This window comes from Branchiostoma belcheri, unplaced genomic scaffold (genome assembly GCF_001625305.1).
Source record: "Branchiostoma belcheri isolate BF01 breed outbred unplaced genomic scaffold, Haploidv18h27 scaffold6, whole genome shotgun sequence".
NCBI classification, from domain to species: domain Eukaryota; kingdom Metazoa; phylum Chordata; class Leptocardii; order Amphioxiformes; family Branchiostomatidae; genus Branchiostoma; species Branchiostoma belcheri.
This window is the reverse complement of record NW_017804242.1, coordinates 1,481,407-1,496,643: the sequence shown is the minus strand read 5'-3', so window position 1 is coordinate 1,496,643 and position 15,237 is coordinate 1,481,407. Positions and strand designations below refer to the sequence as shown.

The 15,237-nt window shown below is 41.3% G+C and overlaps 2 protein-coding genes across 2 annotated transcripts in view; one reads left to right on the top strand and one right to left on the bottom strand.

The window, feature by feature from the left end:
* The first annotated feature begins 26 nt into the window (after positions 1–26).
* LOC109482411 (uncharacterized protein C1orf189 homolog) lies at positions 27–5,076 on the top strand. The gene is made up of 4 exons (XM_019785123.1): positions 27–217; positions 610–650; positions 1,584–1,713; positions 2,030–5,076. The coding sequence occupies exons 1-4, from the start codon at positions 137–139 to the stop codon at positions 2,129–2,131; spliced, it is 354 nt and encodes a 117-aa protein (XP_019640682.1). The 5' UTR covers positions 27–136; the 3' UTR covers positions 2,132–5,076.
* Positions 2,729–15,237, bottom strand: part of LOC109482228 (semaphorin-3C-like) — a 37,643-nt gene continuing 25,134 nt past the window's right edge. Inside the window, exons 7-17 of the mRNA XM_019784921.1 lie at positions 14,527–14,638; positions 14,173–14,236; positions 13,281–13,431; positions 12,428–12,635; positions 11,979–12,073; positions 11,718–11,762; positions 11,182–11,330; positions 10,039–10,109; positions 9,513–9,545; positions 7,972–8,141; positions 2,729–7,269 (exon numbers count right to left, since the gene is read on the bottom strand). Of these exons, the coding sequence (XP_019640480.1) occupies positions 6,310–7,269; positions 7,972–8,141; positions 9,513–9,545; positions 10,039–10,109; positions 11,182–11,330; positions 11,718–11,762; positions 11,979–12,073; positions 12,428–12,635; positions 13,281–13,431; positions 14,173–14,236; positions 14,527–14,638 (2,058 nt within the window). The 3' untranslated portion in view covers positions 2,729–6,309. The remainder of the gene's footprint in view (positions 7,270–7,971; positions 8,142–9,512; positions 9,546–10,038; positions 10,110–11,181; positions 11,331–11,717; positions 11,763–11,978; positions 12,074–12,427; positions 12,636–13,280; positions 13,432–14,172; positions 14,237–14,526; positions 14,639–15,237) is intronic.

The window sequence follows — 15,237 nt, the reverse complement described above, 5'->3', positions numbered from 1 at the left end:
CCATAGAAACGAGAACAGCTTCAGTTTCCAGCTGAGGAGTCATAAATAAAGTGACAGACCACTTCACAGACACAGAATATCCGGATCTACGTTGTTTTTCGACATCTAGTTGTGTTTAACGCGATCTGTTGACAAAATGAGTCTCATGGCAAGCATGGCGAAGTATGAGGGGCTAGAGAGTAACAAAGCCCAGCAAAGAATAACCCAGAGAATAAAGGTGAGTTTGTCGAATATTAACCAAACCGGACGCATTTATAACTCTTGGAACGTCAGTTGAACAAACATTTCAGATTCATTGGTTGGGTACTCTAGAAACACCAGTAACAACTATGCACACATAGTCTATCAACAGAACTAGTAACCAGCAACAGGTGGTCACAGGTAACGTTAGGTTCAACGATTTTAACACGTTAACATTTAACAGGTTTCTGGCTTATTTGCCCCATACGGATCACTCTTTGGGGCATTTTTGACGTTATTGGAGTTTTCAAGAACCTATATTGCTAGATTAAGTGCCCAAGGCTGTGTACAATAATGTGAATGGAGCCAGGCTTTTGTAATGTTTTTGTGTGAAGTTTAATTGTAACAACTTTGTGCTTTTTTTTGCAGAAAGACGAGATGTATGCCAGTCGTCAGAACACCGTCAGACAGTAAGTGCTTGATATTTATTAATATAAAGACACCCGTGCATATTTTGACAAGGATTTTAAAAAGCCCCTCACTCAGACCCCCCCCTCCATTATTCCTAAACGGACATTTTGATAAATCACTTTGATCAAGGAGGTTAGAGATACAGTCACTGAACAGTGCGGTTTTACAGTGCCCTTAAGGATTCCCGACCCAGGCTACGGACTGCGGACTAATGAGATGGGATTACGGCTTGGAAAATAAACAGGTTCGCCAGAACATGTCTGACGAAGGCAGCAGAGCACTACGACATGCCAGTGTCATCACTAACGTGATGTTGGGCATTATAGAGAAGAAGAAGATAAAATCATTTTCTGGGCCATATCCAAGTACATTGATTGGTCTATGCCAGCGATTATGTCACTAGATTCCTCGACTCATCATGTTTTCAACAGTGCTCATCTTAATGACATAAAAAAAATAAATTGATTCCAGGATTATCCTTGGGCCATGTGTTCGTGGTCGGATTCAATGTAAATCATGTTTGCAGGACACAGTTAGGCTCTGGAACATATTACAGGTACAAGGATTTCCCTGGATATGTTCAAAGGGTGCATCTTGTTTACATACCAGACATCACTTTGATCTTTTCCCCCAGTAAAAGGAAATTTCAAACCAACCTGGTCCAATTCATTTTTAATCATTTTAACAGGACACAGTTAGACCCTGGGACATATTAATAACTGCAGCACTGTCTAGAGTTAGAAGTTCAAGGGTTAGGTGTAACTAGTCGATTGGTGTAATATTGCCGGCTGCCGCCGTGCCGCGTGTCTGCGGAGCTGGTGTGTTGCGCCGAAAGGTGGTTATACCGGCGATACAGATACAAGGATTTTCCCTGTTTAAATGGTGCATCTTGTTTACACACCAGACATCACTTTGATATTTTTTTTCCCCAGTGAAAAGGAGACAAACCTTGTATCAGAGTGGTCCGAGGGTCTAGAGGAGGCCAGCGAGAAGAGAAGATACAAGGACGACCTTCTTAAGATGAAGGAAGAGGTTCGGCTGGCCAACAGGGCCATGGTGGCAGTAAGTGGCCAACATTGTCATGATTTCATCATTAGAATAGAGGTTTACAAAATGGAAGTTAGGTTTAGATCACAGCAACTGAATTTTATGGACGAGATACACTTGTGTAGTAATGTTTGCCTCAGATTTTGAAAAAAAAATTCCTTACTGTCCAAGGGAGGCTTTGTGGGTACAATTTTATGTCTTCCTAGTAGTACCAGTAACTGTAATACTCCTTACATGGATGAGGAGGAAGTAGAAAGAAGTCATGTTGTAAGTGTTGAAGAAGTGTCTTTATTGAGTGTTGAGGAAGTATGTTTCCTGAATTCCTTGACAGGTTCGGAGAGCAGCGTTGAAGAAGCTGATTGAGGAGGAGCACAGGGTGCATGAACAGGAGCTACACGCCATGGGGAAGGCTTTCTACATCAAGAGAACATGAACAGAGGAGGGGCTGATGTTAGGATGTCATAGGCGGTTAAGAGGGGGGAATGTCACAACAGAATTGCTCTTGAGGGATGGAGATAGCAATTTTACTGTTAATCTTGGAATATTATCGGTTTTATTTTCAGTTGTTATTTTCAGTGTTAATTCTTGACACCATTCATATGTTTTTAATGTATTATTACTGTACTATAGAATTGTTACCCTTCAATATTTGCAGAATTCTGTAACCCCTGAAAAGCCTGGTGGAGCCTTAGAAAATGCCAATTGTATAATGTTCTGGAATTGCGTACTCTAAGCTTGTATCATTGCTTCTCATGCTCCAAATATGGGCTAGCAACTTACATAGAGATGCAGGTTCTGTGTAGAAACAGTCTTTAGCATTTTGTCTACTGTAATATATCCTATTTAGTTCGAAAGAATCTTAAAAATACCTTCAAAACGTGTCTGGTTGTAACTGTTTTTCTTTTCAAGTATATCAATGTTGCAACAAGAAAAAAAATTACTTGTAATTTATAGATGTCAGGAATTCATGTTCTATAAGACTTCTGTACAAATTGAGACAATTATTAAAAATGCAACAGTTAAGACTGTGTGTTGAGCAACATCGTTCTTTATTACAAATGCTGAAATCCTTACAGTAATATGCATGATCTGAAGTCAAATTAGTAAAAAAATAAAAGTATCTTTCACAGCTATGCCACTAGCCCTCAAGTACAGTACAGTACATACATGCTATACTCTTTCTAAGACACACCACCAATTTGGTCCCATTCAAACAATACAATCACTACTTCCACAGTGTAAACAAGTCCAAGGCTTGGACATGATATCAATTCATTCTTGCCCTGGACTATTGGTCAGTGTAGTGCAGGCCATACTTGGTGCACTTAGGCTAACTTCTACCATTGGAATGGAATGAAGTATGTACAATGAATGGTGCACAGTTGACGGGGACAAGACTTTTCACATCATGATGTGTCAAACTACAAAGTACACAATATGTATTACATGTACCATCCTCCAATGCCAGACCCGACACTTGTATATGTCAGGCAACTACCCTGGCATACTGGCTTGAGATCCATCCTTCTTGCAGCCATAGTGCCAGCCAACTGTCAGCCAATCACGTTGCTGCCTTTGGTCAAGAGGCAACATGATTGGCTGCTGCCTTTCCCTCCAACAACAGGAGGAGGACTACCTGATTGGCTGACGGCTGGCCAATGCTAATGCAGCAAGAAAGGACAGTTTGCAGGCTCCAATGCCAGGGCCTTTGCTTGATACATGCAATCTGTGGGCCTGGCATGACAGGATAACTACATACATGTCCTCGGCAGTGTCGATAGCTGGAACGGAATACATGTACTTCTTACTGAGGCACAACCGCAAGATCAGGAAATTACAGTGTACCATGCTCACTGTAGTACTGTCATATACAACCCACTTAACAGTCAAAGGCAGCAATTCATGGAAAATACAGTCAAAGACAGCCATAGAAAATACAGGCACACATGCATGGCAGATCATTATACATGTACATGTACATTCCTCACACTATTGCTTACGGAGAAATTACGAGTCTCATATAACTGTTTAAAATGGCAGATAAAAACAGCTGTCCTTACATAATTAAAGGCATCTCATGTAACTGCAGACTTGTCCTAAAACACAACAAAGAGCCTTTGCGATATAATAAAGCTTTATCTAAAGTAGTAAAAGCAACTTGTGCAATGGATGAGAAATTGTGTACTGCATGAAACATTCTTTTCTGAAGCTTAGTCTATATGGAAGAGTTCTTTCTTATGAACAATAAGCTTTGCTCCTGAAATGTTTTAATAGTACCTAAGGAAACACCTGTGGTAGGAAGTCTTGCTTACAATGTTTATATATCATTATCCAGAGTTATGCAGTCACAGTGTTACCATGGTGCCATCTAGAGGACATGTTAAGAACTGCAGGTGTTAGACATAAAAGACCCTCTGACAATTTTCAAATACTAAATACCAGTGTTAAAATAGCTCCTTCTTTTCTGACTATAATGTTATGCATAATCTATTCTTATTGGTAGCTATCCATGTCTTCTACATCTGAATATAATGATAAACTGTATAAAACCATGTTGCATAATGCTATATTCTTTCTAACAAACGTTGGTCAAGTTAAGTACACAGGCATGTATAAGTCAAAAGGATCTATACAGTCATTCTTGTACAGTCAAATGATTATTTGGTGAGTCCATATTATGTGTTGGAACAAAATAAAATTCTTTTGCTAAAATTCTAATACTACGTTCCAGCACAAAACAATTCAAACAATTTCAATCGAACAATTTTATACTGATGTCATTACTAATGTATGGTGTACGTGCTCTGGCCATGTCTCTGGTTTTTACATGTCATATCAATGTGGATTTGCCAGGCATGGATTTAAAAATTTTTTTATCACATGATCACGTTTATATCTACAAACGTGTTCAATGAAACTTGCCATCACCAGCAGTTCAAATCATTCTTGTTTACATACTAACCCTACATCATAAATTGTTAATTTCTTAATGAATGACACCCTCCACAACCCCAAAATCCTTGATATGTATGAGTTAAAAGAAAATGGTGTACTGTGATGACTGTAGTTGAATTGGTTTAGCCTAAAAACTACCTGGCAGCTATCTTCATCAATGGGACATCGTCAACCATCAAAAAGTCTATCTACATGTTTATCTGTATAGCCGGTGTAATTGCCATTCCGCACGACACACCACTTCGAAGGCACGTGGCGCAGCGGCAGCCGACTATACTACCTCAAATGACCGGTTACACCTAGACTTTGCACATCTTACTGTCAATGTTGTTTACATCTAGTGAGGATGCCCCTACTGTGTAAGTTCCACTCTATGAGTCCATGAACAGTGTAGGCTATGATATGCAAAATTTAACAGCTGTACTGGTATAAAAAAGGTTGTTCCAAGTATAAAATTGCATTGCACTAAATATCTTACAGTTTGTGAATAAAAACAAAAATTCCAAACTTCAGCATTCTATGCATGTTTGTCAGCATCACATTTGCGATCCTGCACTGGAACTGTTAAGTCCCAAAGGTTAAGCCAGTGTTTGCTTAAACAATCGACTGTAATCATAGTAAAGAATCTGCCTATAATACAAAAGTCCATACAATTTCATCATATTACAAACAAAAGGTTAAAATTAATCATATTTACACTTTTTATACAATATTTCACAATGCACCAGCCATCTGACTGGGCATGAAGGTCTGATCCGTTATGGCAATGAAAAGACACAGCAGCACAATGTTTCATTCATCCATAAAAAAGACATCACTTAGTGGTCACTGAGCACTTACACAGACATTTACAGTAACAAAGCATCGGTGAAAAAACAAACAAAACAAACAAAACTTTTAAAACAGGAACAATCATACATGTACAATGTCAACATGTATGGCAGTGAGGTGCTGTCATGGAAATATAAAACTCTCTCATCACAGGCTTGCTTGGCGCTGCATTCTTGTCTTCAGCATCATCTAAATGTGCCCTTGTCACCAAGTTTGTTTCCACACTATTATCCAACGAATGGAATGTTTTCCAATGAATGGAATGTTTTCCAACGAATGGAATGTTGCAGTCAATGCATTGGTAAGTTAACCTTCAGCCTCCTAAGGTAACCAGTACCGGTTACTGTACTGGGTAACAGGGAGGTTAAGATAGTGCCACAGCCTTTTCCCAGGCCTGAGGGGCAGTGGGCTGGTCTCCACTGTGTCGAGGGCACCGTATTGGAAGGTGGAGCCCATCCCTCTCCTTCCACTGCCTTTTACCTCGCCTAGGCAAGTCAGGTACCCTTGGGGTAGCAGGGAGAACTGGTTATGCAATCTGATTACGAAATCCGACTGGAATGTTGCAAGTGTGGTAGACTCTCCAGGCAGATTTTAATGGGGTAGATCCTTGCCTTGTCGTGATTGCCCCACTTTCTGACATCTAGTAGTGCAGGCAGCACTGAGGATGATATTTTGCACGTGGTATTATACCTTAAGCATTTATTCTTCTGAAAAATTCCAGGCAAAATTGTAATGCGCTAGCAGTAATTGAAAAAATATAACAAATATTGTCCTTAAGAATCCAAATCAAAACTTAATGTTTTGTGAGTGGTGTGACGTTTCCGCTCAGGCCTCTGAATCATTTGGCATGTCTAAGGTAATGCTGTGCATACTGTCTGAAGACACCAGGCCTTTCGATTGACCTCTGTTAGGTAACGGACTCCCATCATTGTCCAGCGATGCCACCATGGCTTCCAACTCGTCCAACTTACTGTTGTCTAACGGCTTAAGGCTTTCTCTCACCACCTGTGGGCTGTCGTCCGCTCTCTTTAAGCTTCTATTCAGTTCCCTCATCAGAGCTTGCTGCTCGGGAATCTTGTTGTTTGAGGCATTGAAGTTTTTGTCTGCATCAGTGTTTGGGAGTGGGATGTCCTCGTCCTCATCTATGGTCTCTTGCGTGGTGCCGTTCGGCCTCTGCCACTTCACTTTCGCGTCCGTTCCGTCCGCTTCTGACCTGCTCAGCAGACGCTTGATACTCCACCTGGGGCCTTTAGGAAAATACTTCCTGTCCGAGGACTTGTTGTGCGGCTTCTCTTCCACATTGTTGTCTGGCGTGTCGCAAGGCACCATTTTGTTCTTCCTCCATATCAGAAACAGACCTAAGCAAATCGCTAACAGAATCAGGACCATCAGTGTGACGGCAATCCCCTTCCAAGCAGTGGAAGCTGCCTGCACGTTCCGAGCGGCAGGCTTGGACACGGGGATGTCGTCAAACGTCAGACAGCAGGCCTGCTGGCTGGGGTCCTCGGGCTGCGTCCCGAGAGGCGCCCTGACCTGGCAGGCCCTGGGGAGCAGCCGGTTGAAGCTCTCGACCGTCATCTTGGCGCTGCAGTTGTGCAGGACGTTCTGTGTTGACTCCAGCAGGCAGCAGGCCTTCTGTTGCTGGGCCAGCATGTTCACGCACATGTCGCTCTCCAGGGTGCAGCGCGCAGAGTTCTCCTCCACCTGGATGTTGATCTTGTGGACGGTCGTCATCTCACAGCCGTTCTCCTTCCTCACACAGGTGATCTCACCTGTGGTCTCCACCTGGGAGCAAGACAGGTATAAGATGATTCTAGATTAGTGAGTGAGTCAGTGTACATGAACTTGAAAAGAGGGGATGTTGTTGAATTTTTTTTTCCATTTGCTTTCCCACATTTGCAACATTGCTGATGATGATGATGATGACTGGTTTATTTGCAACACGTGCTCAGACATACCATTGCAGCCTTATCTGGCTGAATTAGGGCATGATACAAACATTACAGTCTGTAACTTGTGACTTGCAGTTTGCAACCATCTCTCAAAACTTTGCAACCCATGTGTCTCACACATTATGTGGGAGAGACACTCAATCACAGTCATACAGCCATAACCCATACTGTATGACATCAGGATTCAGAGGAAACCGAGGCAACAGAGAGAGAGAGACACAAAAACAGACGTAAATCTCCTCACTACTACTACTACATACAAATCATATAATATTAATAATATTATTATTACAGCTTATTAAGAACCTTTTCAATTCCTTATGTCATCATTGTAATGTAATAATGTAATTGTATACATGTTTTTTAACTTGTTATCATGTTGATCATGTAATATAGATATAGATTTGTTATCATGTTGATCATGTAATATAGATCATGCTTAAAATGCACAAAATCAGCCTCTTTGTATACAAATGAAGCTGCCATGTATCTTAATATGTAAAATGAACGAAGTCAATAAACAACTACTACACACCTGTCTGAGGATGATATAACTGTCCTTCCTGACTGCCCTGCTCAGTAGGCTCTCCGGTCGGGCTGACCACCTGACGTTAGTGATGTCCACCGTGTCGTCCGGACTGCAGGCCACGTACAGGTCTGACCCATGGGACACGTTGTGCTGAGGTCGCGGGGAGTTACCGTTCCCTGCAGCAAACACAAACATAGCCGCACAGTTATAGATCTGCTGCAAGTGGAGGAAACACATACTGGATAGTAATGGTGGAGGCTGAACTAGGTCCTGGAAAAAATAACCTACAGAGGCAAGAATCCTTTTGAAACCTGTAATGTTTGTCAAGTTTTTTTTTTTAGATTTTGAGAGTGGGGTTTTGTTTGATGGGAGAATGGAAGAGCACTGTTTAATATTAGAACCCACCAAAACCTTGCCTTAAGGCATTAAACCGTTCTATGTAGAATGATTGATGACACCTCATTTCACACCAGTTTAGCATGAATATTATACTCAAGCAAATCTACAGGACTATGTATGTCACCCATGTTTGGATCACTTAGTCTACAAGCATCCCAACACCTTAAGCAAGCCAAAATAAAAATTATCTACAAAATCACTACAGACCCAAGTTTCTAAGGGTACACCATGGTTCATGGGATGGGGACAGGTAAGTGCAAAGTAAGTAGTAGTAGGATGCAATAAGAAATCTGCTTTGGTAGAATGATAGCAAGAACATACATGTACATGTAAGCAACAACATGCCATTACAACAACACTACAGACCAGCAAGACCAAAAAAAGATGCCAAAATGATGCATACTTTAGAAAAAAGCGCACAGCATATCAGAAAGTGGAAACTGTCTGGGTCAACAGTAAGGATGGTGAAAAACTGTTATAAGGGTTACAAGAAGTTGAGAAAAAAAAAGTCATGCGATTCTGCTAGGGCTAGTTTGCAGACATAAAAAGTTGCAGATGTAGTCAACAGAAAGAGAGGTAGAATTTCATTTACCAGCATCAATGTAAGTCGATTCACAGTTCAAGCTGTGCATGCAAAAGGTCAAAGGTGAAGACCTCTAACCTGTAAACATGCTTTAATACATGTCCAGAGCACGTCGGCAGAACGTAGTGCACCTGCGCAGAACCCCGTATTTTCGCGTTTTTCGTCGGGTTTTTGGTCAACGTTGCATCAGAATTTTGCCTGTTGCAGAGGATATTCTTTCCGACATAACATTTGGAAACTACTGTCGAAATGCTAACCTTATATGAGCGAATACAACCTTATATGAGACATTCTGCCGAAATGCTATGGACAATACATTACGGGTTTCGCGCAGGTGCAGTACGTTCTGCCGACGTGCTCATGTCCAGATGTGTTTTATTTGTGACTCAGGGACCTTCGACTTCGACATATCATGCACAGGTTGAACTGTGAACTGGCTCATTACTTTATCCAGGACTGTATCCTAGTAAAGTACAGAGATGCTGGGAAAAGTAACATCACATATCATGTCAAGAAATCTCAGTTTCGTTCACAGCATAAAATACAGCAAGGACATCAGACAAACCTCTCCAACGTCGCCTTTTTGATCCTGAGCCGGCTAAAAATTTGGAAATTCAGAAGACTTAATTAGAAATTGGCAATTTAATTAGTAATCACAGTCATGTAACACTGCTGTAGAGTACATGTACATACATGTATGATCACAACACTGAAGAAACTGTATAACATTTGAGGTAGAACAATACCATAGAGGGATACTAGAGAACAGAAACATGTAAGGCAGCCTTTCCAAAACATGATGTAGAGAAATATCTAGTACCTACATGTACGTGCATTTTTCTTCTCTTGGGTATGAAATTATATATATTACTAATAAACATCTTACCGGTAATCAAAAACTACTCTACATTGTAGACACATGATCGCTACATCATGATGCTCTCTTGTTCAGCCCTACTACCATCATGCTACATTTCTTATATTTCAAATTGTTTGGCAACAGATGAATCCAGTCAGTGCCTAATGGTTTTGGGAGTTTCAGAGGAGAAAATGAATAAAAAGGGAAATAGTCCTAGTCAAGGCAAACATACCTTCACATCTGCATCCTTGGTTTAGAGCATCTCCACTGAGAACATCCTGCAGTAATGACTGGTCACTGTTCCTGTACAGAAACAGTCAATTTGTTAATAAAACACCTCAGTGTTCGAAATACCTATCTGCAGTCTGCAATCTGCAGATAGATTTTCAAGATTGCAGAAGAAAAATTTATACAATCTGCAATTTTGCAGTTGGAAAAATTGGCACTTGGGATTTGGCGCTCTTGGCCCAAAGGACAGACAACACTTAAGCTCCTGTTCTGAAACAACAGGAGCTTCTTCACTAATTTGCATCAACCTTGTCTTGACTTGTCTATCTTTTGTTTCTTTTTGGACTTACAAAAATTTGTCGTCACTAATTTGCATATCAATCAATAGTTCATGCTTATAAACCTACAAGATTGTAGTATGGAGGCTTGTGTATTTGCAGAAAGTATTTCCAAATTGCAGAACAAAATTTTGACTCTTTTGCAATATTGCAGAGCACTGAAAAAAAGTATTTCGACCACTGCACCTTCAGTTTGTACATGACGTAATCATACATGTCAACTGCTGTGCCATACTAAAGCGCAGAATAATACTGCCACAAATATGGCTGGAAGAGACAGGGATGGAACCACAAGTCCTGTGAGGAAATACATGTAGAGTGCCTTTCCCATTTTGGCACAACAATGGGGTCTGTTAGGGATTTGAACCCAGAACCTTAAAGTTTCATTCCAAGTAAATGACCCTTGCCACAAGACCACCTTGACACCATATTTTCATTCAGTTAGAGAACTTATAATAATTTCAGATACAGCAGAAGAGAACAAGAAATAGCCACGCATTCAAGTATCAGAGTTATCAACCAAGGATTGAGGTGTTCAAGAATTCATTCTTTCCTAGAACTATCGCAGAGTGGAACTCACTGTCACCAAGTACAGTAGGGGCACTGTCAATAGATAGCTTTAAACAATGTCTAGAGCTAGAAGTTCAAGGGTTAGGTGTAACAAGTCGATCGGTGTAATATAGCCAGCTGCCGCCGCGCCGCGTGCCTGCGAAGCTGGTGTGTTACGCCGAAAGGCGGTTATACCGGCTATACAGATACAGATACAGATAATTAACTATTAACATTTGTATGTTCATAAAGATACTTACATGTCGACAGCTGTGCACTTGGCCTGTGCCCTACTCCAGCCACAGTAAGGGTCCCTGGCCGACACACAGGCCACACAGGACGTGTACACTCCACAGTTGTGCAGGGGCAGCATTCTCACACCCGAGTTAGAGCCGATGTAGATAGCTTTCTGAAATTGGGTTCAAGAAATAATGTTGAATTGATACTTTAACATTATTAAGATAAGGATTGTATCTAAAACAGGGAAAGCATTCAATGACATGAACACAACTTTTGAATTTAAATAATGTTTACTGGGTCACACTTTACTGAGTTGGGCTCGAATAATGCTTCCTAATGTGAACATGAAGCTCCACTCCAGTGTCTATTTTTAAGAAAGAGCGTCTTGAGGTCTGACTTGAGGTCTGTCAATCCCAATGTCTAGTGTTTACTGGGTCAGTTATAACTGGAAGACGTAACAGGTAAAATGATCAAAATCGAATACAAATAATTTTTTTCATACCACAAGACATCTTCTTGGATGTCCACCACAAGACATATATACAGGGTAACATACCTTCTCTTTAGACAGCTTCAATGTTGTTATTTTCTCCTGGCTTGCCTGTGTGAAAGGAAAGACCTTTTTAAGTCATAAAAAGTACAACTTTAGTCAAACTTAAGAACTTTTTCACCATCTTCTTAACCAGGATAATTCCATGGAGGCACAGTTCTTCTTCAAGCGATGTTGGGTATACTCCTTTGCCTGTTCCCAATAGGTATGCCATTTAAGGCTGTTTTGAATGTTATATAGTGGGGTACATGTGCATAAGTTACAAACCGGGAAGACGTTGATCTGCTGAATGAGCTTGGCACTCCTGGGCGTGCTGGGGTTGTTCAACACCTGCTCCACTGCCTTGTAAAGGGTACCATTGTCTGCAACAGACAACAAGTATTGTAGGCAACAGTTCCTTTGCTGTTTATGTTACATGTACTTCAACCATAATTTTTATCTGCGTGGTTCAGGTCATGGAAGTTTTTGTATATTCAATTTAAGTCAAAGCAGTTTTTGTATGCATGTATGACATATGTATGTATATGTGAGTATGTATGTATACTGGGTATATATATTTTGTGTGTGTGTGTGTGTGTGTGCATTTACCACACAAACATTGTTGCAGGTTTAAAACAAGCTGTAAATTGTCCAAAACAAAACCTTACAACATGCCACCCAAATAAAAGAAAAAAACAGAGAAATAAACCAATTAACAGGCTCATCTCCACCCCCACCTGTCCCGATGAATAGGACATTGAAGATCCCGTTGGACGTGCTAGTCTGGTGCACGACCAGCTGGGTGAAGCGGACGCCCAGTTTGCTGAGCAGGGGCTGGCCGTTCTGCTCTGGGAGCTGTGTCAGTGCTGGGTCAATCAGCGGCGTGGACTTGGCAAACTTGTAGGTGTCCTCGTATTGGTCACAGGACCGGTTACAGCTCAGACACTGGGGAGTGGGAAAGAACTTGATTTATGAAAGCTTTATAAACAGATATACAGTCAGGTACGGTTACAGCTCAGACACTGGGGAGATTAAAAGGATGGGAGATGGTGAGTTCTGGACTTGGCAAACTTGTAGGTGTCCTCATATTGGTCACAGCTCCGGTTACAGCTCAGGCACTGGGGAGGAGATTGGGAGATGGTATGAGTTGGAGCAGTCAAACTTGCATAGGTGACATTCCCCTAGCTCTTTTTGACAAGCACAATGAAAAGTGGACCACAGCTTAACGTCCCGTCCTTAGGACTACAACCCTAAACAGTAGCGTGCATGTCGGGTGAGCGACAACACCCGGGATTCGAACTCCCAACCTCTTAGTCCAAAGGCAGGATCGCTAACCACTGGACTATGTACGCTACTTGTATAGATGTAGGATGATGCAGATGTGTAAGAGTGGTACTATGGACTCCAGAGGCAAAAAGGAGGATTGGTCATCCAATTACAACACTTCAAGGGTCTTATCAAGTCTGACACTGGTCTACAAGGAGTGGAACTTTTGTCTGCTATGAAAGACAGAAAGTACTGGCGACAAAACTTCACATGCTGCACCTCAGAAGAGGACGAGTAAAGAAGAAAGAAGAAGAAGAGCGGTACCTTTCCCGGGCGAGGGTCTGGCACCTCACTCTGCATGACCCTGGTCCAGGCCAGCGAGTCCACCATCTTCCTCTTGAACTGTCCCATGGAGAACAGCTGTCTGATCTGGGAGATGCTGTACACACACACAGCCGACGACAGCACGCTGTTCCTGTGGAAACAAACAAAAACTGCGGTAAATCCGCGCTTAGCCAGCATGAACTCAAAGCGGGACATAGGGTCACAAATGGCCCTATCTTGGACATTGTTAAGATCATAGACCAGGAATCCCGGAAGTCACATAGAAAGATTAAGGAAGCGGTCCACATCCAGTTGGAATGTGCCAGGATGAATCGCAATGAAGGTTGGGAGCTGCCCAAGTCCTACCTACCCCTACTCCGCAAGGAGGCGGGGGAGGTCAGAAGATCCACACAAGTCTCGACCTAGTCTCGTGTTCTCGCGAGACTAGGTCACTCCGTGAGCAAGATGTACAGTGGACATAAAAAATTTGGAGGTACGTGTTTCTACCTGTCAAAAAGAGGCACTGATTGAGGAATATTCTACTAACCAAACAGAAACTTCTTTTAAAAAAGGCCCCAAAAGCACGTTGGCAGAACATGCCGCACCTGCACTATGGCAGAAAGTTTCATAATAAGGTCGCATTTGCGTATAAAAGGTTAACGGCCCGTCTGTAGTTTCTAAATTTTACGTCAGAAAAGATGTTGCCTGCAACAGGGCAAAATTCTGATGCAACGTTGACCAAATATCCAATGAAAACCGCGACAAACCAAGTCAATTGCATTTCTATGTTGTTACCGGTAGATGCAGTAAACACAGACATCTGAGGACAACACACTGTAAAAGATTAGGAATGCTGCTATGCTTCACAGACAAATGAATAATCATTACTCACTCTGGTGTTGTGAAGACTCCATAGATTATTTCTTGGCCAGATTCGTCAAAAACAAATGTGCCTTCTGCAGAAAAAAATCATACAAACGTTATACCAGGTAACATTCGTTTTGATATATGCATATTCATGGCTTAGTGCCATCAGTTGTAGCTGAATGCATAACCTAAACATGGATTCATAGACTTCTACATTGGTTTTAAAAGAATACCTTCTTAATTAAGGTATAAAATTTTGGTTAAAAACATTTTGACACTTCAACACAAACACTGCTAAAAAAATTAATCTGATTTAGCTTTTTTCTTCACTCTTGTTCTTTTTCTAAGATAAACACTAGGTGAAAAACTGTCCACCTACGTATTTCATCAAAGTAGAACGGCACGTTTCCGGGAATGGAACAGTCGATCCTGGCCTTCAGGAACGTGGTGAAATACCCGCCCAGGTAGTGGGTCGTTCCTCCCTGGTCATTCTGCAACCAAGGAAATTAGAATGATATAAAATTGATTGTCATGAAAGTTCATCTGTGTTGGTAGTAATCATAGTAAAACGTTAAACTTTATTCCAACACACTATTTACAGGGATCAAAATTTTCTAGCGACCACTGTCGCCTTCATCAGGATAATTAATGACCATTAATAATTGGTCATTAATTATCCTGATGACGGCGACAGTGGTCGCTGAAAATTTGATCCCTGTAAATAGTGTGTTGGAATAAAGTTTAACGTTTTACTAAAATTGATTGTAACTGGAAAGATTTGAACTGGTACTCACAACTTAGTATGGTAAAAGTGTAGAAGCTTGCAATCTTTCTTCAGCTACTGATATTAAGGGTAGTCACGTGACCAAGAGGCTAAAAGGCCAGCATAGGCCACGTGCCTGGATGAGAGTGTTGTACATGGGGATATAGAAGTGATCTTGATCCAGTTGAGCTCACATGAACTGTGCGATCAGTCAAACAGTCAAACAAACAAACAAACAAACAAACAAACAAACAAACAAACAATCATGAAAGTTCATCTGTGTTGGTAGTTTAAAGTTTAAAGTTAAAACTTTTGTTCAACACCCCT